The sequence below is a fragment of the Centropristis striata genome, chromosome 4 (genome assembly GCF_030273125.1).
Source record: "Centropristis striata isolate RG_2023a ecotype Rhode Island chromosome 4, C.striata_1.0, whole genome shotgun sequence".
Classification (NCBI taxonomy): domain Eukaryota; kingdom Metazoa; phylum Chordata; class Actinopteri; order Perciformes; family Serranidae; genus Centropristis; species Centropristis striata.
In genome coordinates, this window is record NC_081520.1 from 31,267,843 (window position 1) to 31,280,528 (window position 12,686).

The 12,686-nt window shown below is 38.6% G+C and overlaps 1 protein-coding gene across 1 annotated transcript; it reads right to left on the reverse strand.

The window, feature by feature from the left end:
• Positions 1-1,910: 1,910 nt before the first annotated feature.
• Positions 1,911-6,326, reverse strand: LOC131970729 (uncharacterized). The gene is made up of 3 exons (XM_059332149.1): positions 6,264-6,326; positions 2,224-3,087; positions 1,911-1,918 (listed from the first exon to the last, which is right to left on the reverse strand). The coding sequence occupies exons 2-3, from the start codon at positions 3,077-3,079 to the stop codon at positions 1,911-1,913; spliced, it is 864 nt and encodes a 287-aa protein (XP_059188132.1). The 5' UTR covers positions 3,080-3,087; positions 6,264-6,326.
• Between the last annotated feature and the right edge of the window lie 6,360 nt (positions 6,327-12,686).

Here is a 12,686-nt window from a genome sequence, read left to right on the forward strand (position 1 = left end):
AGTACTGCTTACTTAATAACAGTTAGCCTAAAGGCATATTTTTAAGTTGATAACTCAAAAAATTAAGTTACTCCAACTGGCTTTACCATATTATTATAAAGTAATTTTATTTGTTGTCTAGTTAATTACAATAATAATGCACACAACTTTTTAAGTAGCAACAATATAAAAAAAACTGTTGCTCCAATTAGATTTTCTTCAGATTTTTTTTTTGGTAATGTAGTAGCTTTCAAGAAAGACAGTTCAACCACTGCTTTTTCAATTAAGTTCTTTTTTTATTATTATTTTTGAACTAAACTTGAGATGGCAAAAAACAAAATATGAAAACAAAAAAAAAACAATCAATCAAACTCAAATTTCAACTGCTCCTCAGTGACAAAAGCATTATCTAATCTTTAAACATCGTAAATAAGTGTGACCACCTCAAAATCGCTGTCTCCATGGATAAATACAGTAACAGCAAAAGCCAAGTAAAGGCCAATTGAACTTTGCAAGTGTTACGGGAAGAGACTGACTGCAAGTGACTAAAAGCTGCATAGTAACACAAGTATAATCGTCACAAGTAAGCCCACGTCATTCATTTCAAAAACACACACACAAAAATATTGTCTTTGGTCTAAAATATGGACATATTTCTTTAAACAAGACCTTTGCTTTGTCCACTGTCACGACAGGATTGAACAGCATAACATTAACTAACCTGACAGAAACATTCTCATTTTTTTGGTTGCTTCATCTGAAGAAAATGTGACAGTGATGGATCTGAGATTTTTTAGAAAACTGTGTTTTTCAGACCCATGACTTTAGCACTGCATGTCAGCCCATCCAGGCCAAGGAACAACTTTTGAAAAACTTCAAAAGTGTATTTAAGTTTCTTGCAGTAGCTGATGTTGAGGGCATAAATTATGCCCATCAACAAGGCACAGGACCTTGGAATATCCTTCTCAACCAAACATTTGGTTCCTTCCACGACAATTGTTGTCATCCAGTGATCTGATCCAGGGGTAGACCTGTCTCCAACGATGGCAATTTTCATCATGTGACTTTCAAAGCTGGTCTCGAACTCTTCATTGTCCTTGTAAAGCAAAAAATGAGGAAATTATTGTCTTTCATGTTTTACAATTGACCTTCAGTTTGTTTTTACATCTTGATAATTTTCTTGATGCTTTTCAGGTTGCATGATATAACTGAACCACTAAACAGTCATGTGTTCATATTTTCCTTGACATTGCTATTAACAGCCATTTACAATGCTGATGTGGTATGACGTACATTTTATTTAAAGGGAAATTCCAGCTTAATTTTAACCTAGGGTTTCACAGACTATGAGTCTGAGATCAAATAAGCCACTGATAGCCAACAGGACCATACTTCAGTATTACTAATACTATAGTACAAATAGTGTCCCAGCCCAGTGTGTTTGACCCTGGGTTAAGATTATGCCGGAATTTCCCTTTTAAAAAAATCAAACTGGCAATGTGTAGCGCAGGAGCAATCTTCTGCCTCTGCGTTTACACTATGCTCAATAAGGATTTATCTCTATTTCATAATATTACATTACTTACCCCAAACTCTTTGAACAAATCCTCTTCTTTCTCTCCAAGGTATACAACCAGGCACCGGATGGCTACTTCTCTCCTCATTTCAATTGTGCTGTGCTATATGAAAAAGGGTGGTAATGGTGTCAGGATATAGTATTCAAATTAGTATCATCTACAAGAGTGCATTTAAAAAAGAGGCAAACTCTAAATAATTTCCATACCTCAAGAAGCATGTCCTTAATCTGCCTGATCCTTGCTCCTGAAGCTCCTCCTCTTGATGAAACCACATCCATTAGTTTCTGGGTGCACTGGTCCAGTTTGGCCATGAAAGTCGCTTCCAGGTTTACCGTGGTTATTCTTTTGAACTCATCATTTATCTGTGGAGCATAACATGAAGCACATAATTAGCTACAGCATATCGAATAGTATTAATGAGGTGAGTGAGTGAATAAATGTAACAGAACTTTTAACTGACTTTTTTTTTTGTTTACCTGTGTTGCATCAAACAATGCAGGCCAGCGCTGCATGAAGTCCCTGATTGCAGGTGCCTCATATATGATTTCTTGCCTCCGAAGAGAGAATGTCTTGGCCATTTTTCCAGCAACCACCTGACCATTATCCTTTTTCATCACTTCAGACAATAGCTCCTCTCTCTCTTTCTCCAAACTTTCACTGGTTTCACCTTGTGGGTGAGGAGGTAAGTAATTTACTTCAGCCTTTTTTGCCTTTTTAACATTTTTCGCAGGAGTCTGCTCATGTGACACTTTCCTCTTCAGTGAGTTAACCACAATTTCTGGGCAGCCAGTCCCACGAAGTTTGGACCTGAAGTTGTTCATTTTATATTTGAGCCGTTGGATCCATCCATAACATCCATTGAAGGACCCGGGCTCCTTGAGGCAGGGATGTTTTTTGACCAGGGCCTCTGCTACTTGACTTAGTTTGGCACTTGATGGATAAGCTGTGTACTCAAATATGGCCTCAGCTAAATTTCCCAGAATGTCTGGAAGTAGTGAGATGAGATCATTGGTACCAAAAAGAATCCCAGAACAACTGAACTTTTCATTGCCTGACTGAAGCAGAATCTCTGTGTTGGCAGAGAAACGAGGGATTAGAAATTCTGCGGGCCACCCCTTTGACCGCTGGGCGGGGATTTCAGTCATTGGTCTTGGAGAAACAGGTAACGTGTCATGGGAGGATGCAGATGAGCAGACATCATCAGAAGGCAGAGGCGAACAATCAGAAATACTTGCAAAGGAGCTGTCTACATCTGTTAAGGTCAGAGTTACGGTCGGAGGTTCATCAATATACACGACCTTGATAGTGTCCTTGTCCACGATGCAAGTTGTTGAAATCAAGGAGAAAAATTCGTTTCCGAAGTCAGCATCCTTGAAATGTAGACAGAAATCCCCAGGAATCCCAAATGTAACTTGGACAATTGAATGAAGCTCTTCAACTGTTCCTGGGATTCCAGATGGTAATGTCAGTTTCTGAACATTATGGTCTGAAAGTATCACTCTGAGATTGGCTGGCTGTGACATTGATGAATCTGTAACACAAAAAATGTTTAAAATGTTTAAGTTAGTATAATAACAACAATATTCAGTGAAGAATTCAGTTTTCTCTCAGAGCTGGCTTTAAACACTGCTTGGCCAAAACTACTTTTTTGTTGTAAATAGTGTTAACCTGTTCACAAAAATGTACCACAAACATTAACTGAGAGATCAACACTAATAACATAGTTACATACTACTTTTTTATTTTATTTGATACATCTTAATGTAAATTCAGACCTCATCATCAAAAGAGATTAGAGAACCCTGTAAATATGTCTGGCTTCTTTTATTTCAGCTATGACTTCTGTTGTTCTTTGACATGTCAAGGATATACTAGTTATGGAACACATATGTATCGTTTCAGGGTTACAATGCTTTTTCCACCAAGCACATAAGGTGTTAATGGGAACATGTCGGACAGCTCTGTAGGCTCTAGCACTTTCACAGTGCTTGTTTTCTCAAGGATAAAGCTCCTGAGATGTTCAACCGACCAAGCTATCAAGCTTTTCACAATGAATAGAAGTGTGCCCTTCACAACAACTATTTGGATTAACTCTCCAAAATCTGTGAGACCACCTGTTGATCCATTAGCCAGAACCATTCCAACTGCATACTTTGTGCCACTGTACACCACATTGTTGGCTATTTGGATATGCATCTCAGTTGGGAATTTATCTTGTAGGGCTTTCTGGATGTCTTCTCTTAGCACAGCAACATCTACAGTTGACAGTTGTGTGGCCTGCAACACAGGTCTCACAACACTGGGATCATGTTGGTTGTATGCAATCATCAGCTGATGCTTCTTAGCCATTGATAGCAGAATGTTTCGAAAGCTATGATTGTGCCGGACAATACGCTTAAAAAGGCTATGTTTAGCCTCAAAACGCATAGTCCAGAGGAACACAAGTGGACCATAAGCCCTGATCAGTTGGGGGTAATGCTCCAGGTAGTGGTGTTTGGGGATAAGTTTTTCCTGGGGGAAAACCTGGAGAAGTCTATGTTTGTGTTCAGAGATCTTACTGTCAAGGTAACATATGCTCTCTTCTGTGTGAAGATGACTTACAACAAGTTCGACGATGTCTTTCAGCACCAGAAGTACTTCCCAAGCTGGTTCACCCTCAGGTATTTTTGATCCAATTATGAGGGGTAGGAATCGCAACAATGACCAGTTCTCATGGGCGTTCCCTCCGACACTTTTCTTAGCTGCAAAATTTAGAGGGACCTGCTGTGGAGCATCTGTCTTATCCGACCATTTGTAGGGGAATGTTTTTATGCTTTTGTTGAGTTCTTCAAGAGTGATGTATTTACTCTTGATGAACACTTGAAGACACAAAGCCATTTCCCGAGGGACTATGCCCTCAAATAAATCGTGTAACACATCAGGTGGATAACCTGACAAAACACTGAAGTACTTCAGATTCTCTGTAAGTACACACTGCCTTTTTACTCCACAGACATGTGTCAGTGCAGGATTTTCCTGTACAGTTTGAACATGCATTTCATGTTGTTCTTTGGTTCTGACTTGAAATGCCCCTGTTCTCACTTCTTTCACCTGGAACTGTGAGTGTTCACCCAGACAGAATCTGCACACATAAGAACCGGAGAAGTTTTCAACAAACCCCCCCATCGCATGGGCCCCAAGGTTATCTGCCACAACACTGAACACCGTTCCTTTGACTTTTCTGCCTAATGCTGGGATATACAAACCCTCCTCTTCCAAGCTCACAAGATCCTTTAGCAATGGCTCCAGTACAGTACTATACCCAAATCTTTTCACATCGTCAGCCTTGCAGAGAATTGCTAGGAAGATGGAACTCAGTGAAGATCTGAGCAGTGCAGGAACACCAGCCAACACCCAGTACACAGCAGTGACTTTGTGTTTTTTTCTCGACGTACCCAGGGGATTACAGATCTCAAAGTCATCTACATAGAGAATGATAGCAATGCTAGGATGTCCTGCAGAAAACAACTCATTTGTTTTATAATAATTGCCATCAGACATTGCCCTGAACTGAGAGTCACTGTTACTTTGAGCTTCACTATCATGGACGATAAAATCACGGATCTCTTTCTGGTTCATAATCTGAAGCATTGACTTGAGAAGAGGAATGTACTGGAAGGTTCTGTTTTCCTCCTTACTGAGTACATACTCTACTGGTTCAACCACACCAAACTGCTCCTTAAAAAATGCCCTTCTCTTGTATGCAGAAGAAAGTGGACCACTACAACTCAGAGTAGAGTTCAAGGGGTTTGCTTCACAAAGCTCTGTCACCATATCTGACACAACAGCCTCATCAATATCACAATTGTGCTTCCCCAAACAGGATTGTAAAGTGTCTTTGATGATGGGACCTGATGCTGAATGGGAGATAAAGTGTAACTCTTCAATAACTTCATCAATACACCTGTTTGATACATGAAATATGCTCTCCAGTTTTAGAAACAACAATGCTAATCTTTTTTCAAGGAGGTTTGGTAGCTCTTTGATATCATCATCACCATCATCAGTCATAGAAATGTCAACATTTTGAACCTCCATATCACTGTGGCCATCTGCATTTGAAGAAGATGCATACTTCTTTAGCACGTCATCTTTAAAATCTTGCAGTGTGTGAGGAGTGTGCTTTCTGCTTTTGTGGGAGGCAAATGTTCCATAAACATTGGTGCTAAAATGGCAGTTTTTAAACACACATACCACAGACTCAAATTTTTTCAAATGTCGACCAAGGTGCTCAAAGAGCTCTCTCTCTGTTGATATTGCACTAGTGCTACAACACTGACAAGTGAAGGAGAGAGTTTCTGATCTGACACTTTGCTGAGCTTCATGAGAGTGCTGTCTTGACAAATGTGATCTAAGGCTACCCCATGTTTTAAATGAACAAAAACACTCTTGGTGAATACATGGCAGACGTTCCCCACCGTGGCCATGACGTAACCTGTAGTGCCGTAGCAACCCAGTTTGTGTGGAGGTTTCAAATTTACACAGTTTGCACTCAAAACTCATCTTTGAAAACAATGGGAAATTTTACAAAATGTAAATCTGATTAGATTTTCTAAAGTATTTTAAGATTACATCATTACAGTCACATGGCTATTACAAACACATGACTAAAATCTCTTTCTCCAGATTTTAAACAGGCAGACAAAATAAAAGAAATAGTTTGCTTACCTCTTTGATTCCTCTCACAGAAACACTTTGCCCTCAGTGGAACAACACAGCTATACAACAAAAACAAAACAAAAAATTAATTGTGGTTGTGACAGTGGGGTAACATTAGAATGTAGCTGGTGGTTAAACGGTTAAACAGCAATCACATGACTAAAAAGTATTTCTTAATATATTTTAAACAGGCAGACAAAATGAAATAAATAGTTTGCTTACTTCTTTGATTCCTCTCACAGAAACATCAAACCACAATTTGGAACAACACAGCTATATATGTGAATGAACAATTTCTTTTAATTCTTTTTAAAATTGTGGCTGTGACAATGGGTAACATTAGCATGTAGCTAGCAACCGCATGCAATGAACTAAATGTGAATAATCCTTTTCCCAACAGCTCTCTCTTGCTGGGCACACAGGCTATTATCTGAATGAAAGCACAATACTTCAGTAGAACTATTAGAATTAAGTTTTACTCACCATGAAATGTTGCTTTTATCAAGGTTGTTCAGCCTCCTAACACACCGTCTCTACTCAGAACTAGTCCGGGCACGTTGTGTGGAAAAGAGAGGGAACTTAAACTTGTAAAGTCAATGTTGAGAAAAATTAAGTTATCAAGCTAAGTTTTTTAAGTTACAACAACTTGAATTTTGTTTTAAACCCACCAACAATGAAATTTGAGTATAAATTATATACAAAATTAATTTGATGTAATTACCAACATTATTATTTGATCACAACTTAAAAAATAAAGTTTGCAACTTAGAAGGTTTATTTAAATGAACTAATTACAAATTTTAACTTGCATCCATGTATAAAATCAAGTGGTGTTAACAGGCCCTCTGAGTTAGTTTTTAGAGTGTAGGGTCCCAAAGATCTGTCCCTCCACCTCCTTCTCTTCAGCTTCCTCTCTCTCGACAACAGATGTGAAGATGCTCATGATTTTCTTTCATCCATTAGAGAAGCACTCTCAGATTTATCTTTCTTACATTTATTTATTGTCTCTATTGTCAGAACTTCCATCAAGCTGTCTCTCCTCTTTGTCCTCTTTAAAACACTTTCACTTTGCATTTGATTCCTTCCTTCTACTGAATATGTCTTTACCCTTTTACTCTTCTTATTGGGACTTTTCTTTTTTTTCCCCTTTGTGCTTTTCATGCAGTAAAGTAGTAAGAATGAAATCTTAAGCTTTAATTGTAGTGGATGTGACTTCTCCACCTCTGATTTCTCTTCACTGTTGCGTTTTTATATGAATGATACTCTAACTCTCCATCTGTCTTTCCTTTCCTCTACAGGAGGAGCCATTTAGTTAAATTCTGCCAAAAGAAACCCCCTGCTTCTTATCTCCCTTTCTTGGTGTCCCATATTTTCTGCTCTCCTTTTCTCCATCTCTACCTAAGCCTTTTTCACTGCCTTTCTAGTTTTACTTTTCCCTACATTCTCCTTTTCGGTATCCTGCCTTGAAGGCCCAAACCCCAGCTGCAATACTCACAATTTATTCTCCAAAGATTTTTTTCACCTTCTAGGTAATTATCACACACGGACTGAACACATACAGAGAGCAGATTATTAAAATGCTTATTAAACAGTTAGTATGCAGTAGGGTTGCAAATGGGTGGAACATTTCTGGTAAATTTCCAGAAACATTCCATGGGAAGTTAAGCTGGGAAATTTTGGCAATATTTCAAATCTGAATTATGGAAATGTACAGGAATTTATGGGAATTAACTAGGAGGTAATTTAAACAAACTGTATCATATCCAAACATAAATATAAACAATTTGTTTTGTCATAAGCAGACATTATGCAAAATAATATAATTGAAAATGTTTTTGAATCATTTCAACAGATGTATTTGTAAGTACACTGTAAAAAATAATTTGTTTAATTTACGGTAAAATATCTGCAGCTCTGGTGGCCAGAACTTTACCGTCAAAAGTTTTTTAGTGTACATTTAAATATAAATATTATCAAAAACTGTAATTTAGAATGAATAGTCCCTTTATTTGTAGGGTTATTGTGTCCTTGTGACATTATGGTATTTCTCCTTTAATTTTACATGAAAAAAGCGTGTGTGTGTGTGTGTGTGTGTGTTTTCTACAGTTGAAAAGTTTTGTACTATTCCTTGATTTAGGGTAATTGGAAAGGTCTACTACGGTGATATTCAATTTTTCCATCCATGACACCTGCCCAAAAAGGTCTCATTCCCAAAATGTTAGACAAAAAGAGCTTCTCCCCCCTCCAAAAAAAGTCCCATTCAGCATGTCAATGTATTGAACATGTGATGGAGGAATGCACAGTGCATGTAGGGGCGTGGCCTCTGTAGGGGGCGTGGCCTAAGCAGCCCTGAAGTAAGCAGTGTGCATGTGATTGTACTTGCATGAAATCTGGTTGTTTTAGTCAAGATTATGTTAAAGTTCCCTTTTAGGGCCAACATTCAATTTTGTAAATTCCCTGTTTATTCCTGTTTATTCCCATAATACAAATTCCCATTAATTACAATAAATACCCATTAATTACAATGGAATTTTAGAACCCTAGTGTTAAGTACTGAAAGATGCTATGACCTTATTCAACCCTACATTCACCACCTGCCTCTCCTTACATCTCACAACACACTCTGCATTTTTTTGTCAGTCAGTGTGTCTGACTGCTTGGCTGACTTCATCTTTACTAATGAAGCATGTCAGTGACAGAAACGCAGCGCTAATCCTGCCCTGGCTGCAGCGTTTAGTAGAATTACCCACACACAAATGAGCAGACGGACTATCCAACAGAAATAAAAAACATAATGTCGACACTTGGACACCTGGAGTCACATGGAGCTGGTCTGGGTTTGGAGAAAGTTTGTAATTTGGGGTATTTAGGGGTTAATGTGTTCCAGTTAGAGGAAATAAAGAAAAAACGTCCATCTATCAAGACATGTTTAAGGACTAAATTGACTTTCATAATGAAAGTATTTAGGAAAAACTCAAAGGTTTTCCAGGCACACACTTGCCTGTTCCTCAAGACAGAGGATGGAAAAGAGAAACACTCCGCTGCTCCGCTGATGCAATGCTGATGATATATACGAAAGTCAAAGATAACGGCCTTTCTCATACACAAACACACGATAGCATACACAGAGAAAAAGCAGATATGAGTATGCTCACAAACCCACATGCATAATATGGTTGCACGCAGAATAAATTTCTATATACACAAATTCATGCGAGCAGCAGCACATTTCTGTCCTCCTCACAGTAATATAATTCAGTTCCAGAGCCGGTCAGGCAAAGGCAATGCAAAAAGAATCTAAAGTGAAGAAGTGGTTCGCTGAAAAAGTTGAGTTATTTGGTGTGCGGCAAGCAGCTTCTTCATTTTTGACACAAATAAAATGTACTCAGAAATAATCTACGTGACTGCAGATAGTGAAAACCTCCTCCTGTGAACACACTGACGCCACAGACAAACAACATTTACAAATAAGAGCTTCACTGCTGTTCAAAAGGCAGCCCCTGTCTTCAACAGACTCCTGGGGAATATTTTCATGTCTCTGTGGTTGTGTGTCTAGGTGTGTAGAGTGCACTTTAAGGGCAGATGGAGACATGGTGGGAGCACCACTACAGCTTTAGAATGATAAGGGAAAAGGCCACAACATTTGTTCTGACTGGTTTAATGTCTTGAAATTTTGTACAAACATATTTTGGGCAAGTACCGAAGAGTGCGACATTTTTTGATCAAACTATTATCAATACTTAAGTCAGGATTTTTGAAAAATGAGAACAAATATCTTCTAGACTTCCATATTCAGGGTTTCCCATTAATTACCTAGACTCTGGTGGCCCGCCAGACTCTCATCTGTCCTGCACAAACATTTCAAGCTACTGAAAGTATTTTAACACAATTCATAATAAAAAGTTATTTGGCGTTGTGTTGAGTGTCTGTCACCTGTCAGTCAGTCAATACCCCAACTCCACCTCTCCGCACTCCTCCGAGACATGCACGCGCATTCTCACACTGCCTGTATCAGTCCCGCCCCCACATGATCACTCCGTATGTGTGTGTACGCCGAACTAAATACTATGAACCTGTCCGGGCGGTCAGATCCAAACACACTGCTGCATACGCCATTCGGTAGCCGCGAGCTAACATTAACTAATAATTAAAGTTGTTTTAATCACACTAAACTGTGACTAACTGTTTTGAGTAACTTCCTGTTGCTAAACGCATGCAGCTTTCAGAATAAGTGCACAGGGTGTTAACAGAATCGACCACAGAATTTAACAGAAGATTGCCAAAATAAAACCCTAAGCCAGCTATTTTTCCAAACTGGCTACTCCATGTCCTCGTGGAGCAGCAATTAAAAATGACACAGTAGGATAACAACGATTCTATAATGTGGTATCTCGACTGTTAATAATATTATGTGAGGTGTTTGCTCTCATTTAGCTCTCAAAGTGCATGAGACTGATGCATTATACAAATTTTTCTCCCCCCCCCCTTACAAAATCCTGCAGGAAGCACTGATATGAAATATTTTTGACACTGCATGTGTGTGCATAATCTTTGATAATCAACTTGTTATGAGTTCATTGATACCAAGTCCTGTATCAGTTCCTGAGATACATCCAATTTCCAAACTATATTAAGTTTTGAGGGACATGGGACTGTTTTTTCCTAAATAGTATATAACAAAAACATAATGTGCCCAAAGACCAGATATAGTTTTGACTTCTGACTCCCTTTTCTGTTCTGAAAATGTCTTCACATTTGTCATTTAGGGAAGCACAAAATTTGAGCTGCAGGCACAGATGGTGGATGTCTCTGCCAGTCTTGTCTTTAATTATAGCCAACCAATTAACTTCCTTTGCCTCCATTTAGAGGTAATGTGCTCTTAATTCCAAGACACGCTCACAACACATCAACTGATGTCCTTCTATAGCATGGGAGCTGCAGAATCATCCTATCAGTAAATAAACTTATGAGAGCAGATTATGTTGAAATTTATAGGGAAGGAAACAGGAACTAACACAGTTATTGCACAGGGTCTCCGCAGGTCTCAGCAAGTCAAATTTAAGAGATTAAGACTTTTTTAAGAGCAGAGAGAAGGAAAATCGGAAGCCCGGAATTACTATTTTTTCTTGCTGAAGGTGCAGTGTGTAACACACCACGGCGCACGTACAGCACACCAGCTGGTTTCAATTTAAGACCTTAAAAAAATCGTATTTAAGACATTTTATGACATTTTAAGAAAATTTTAGACATTTTAAGGCCTTAAACTCAAATTATTGGATTTTAGGCATTTTAAGACTTTTTAAGACCCCACAGATTGCAGCTCTGGCCCGATGACCATGGCTGCCTGATGCAAAAAACAGTATGTTACATGATAAACCAGTATCACCTCATAAAGATCATTGCTGGTCACAGGATGGGGGAGATGTCTAATATGTAAAAAGGAAACAGCCTCTGTTTCTCATGCAGAAATCTGATGCTTAAGTAGAATAACATAATACACACTGCAATTACAGGGAGAAAAATGGTGGATTTTCTTTTTTTCCCCTTCTTTTATGAGTCAAATTGGACGGTGTCAGCCCACACATGGTCTGAATCGGCAGGCATTCACTGCGTGATTGTTACTGACACTTCCCCGACTGTGCCTCTCCTCCCGCTAAGTGCAGCCAAGGTCATGATGAGTCATCAAAAAACAAAATGGATACAGGTGAGAGAGAAAAAAAATGATGAAAATGCTGTTTGTTTTTTCCTGGTGCAAACCATCCACAATGCAGCAACACTGTCACAAACGCAGATCCCCTTTAAACTCAGTCTCTTATAGAGCTGTGAAACTGATGATAGAGTTGACCCGCTGAAAAACATAACCCTTTTTGGCTGCAGGATTGACCAAATAAACTGCAAAATCCTGGACGGATCCTCTCCATCATCACTGTATGTTACACCTTAAAGCCTCTGGTGCTTCAGAGACGAGACATCCTCATGTCAGTCAACATTAAACGGACCACTTCCTTGTAAAAGCCAATGCAATCCAAAGATTTTTTGCCTAAAAAAAAGAAGCGGAATATTTATCAGCTTTTCATCTGACCGTGCACTGTCAGTTTTTGCTGTATTTTAGAAATTCACTGCACAACAAGAAATACATTTGCAGTATATAACTGTATTAATACATTTACAACACAATACTGCTCAGTTTTTTCAGGAATTTGCTGAATATTCACACTGCATTGTCAAACTTTTCAGTGTAAATTTACACTAAATTAATTAACAGTAAAAAAGTGCTGTAATCACATTTTTTTCTCCCAGATTGCATTGCAATATACAATATGGCACTGTATGACATCAATACAGCAGTAAACTGTTCACATTTCCCATCTAAGGTTTAAAGTGTTTGAATGGTTTATACACACACGCTCAGACTCACACACACACACAAAC

What these genes read in the sequence shown, in the direction of transcription:
- LOC131970729 (XM_059332149.1), bottom strand. Translation starts at nt 3,079, where the DNA reads ATGTCACAGCCAGCCAATCTCAGAGTGATACTTTCAGACCATAATGTT.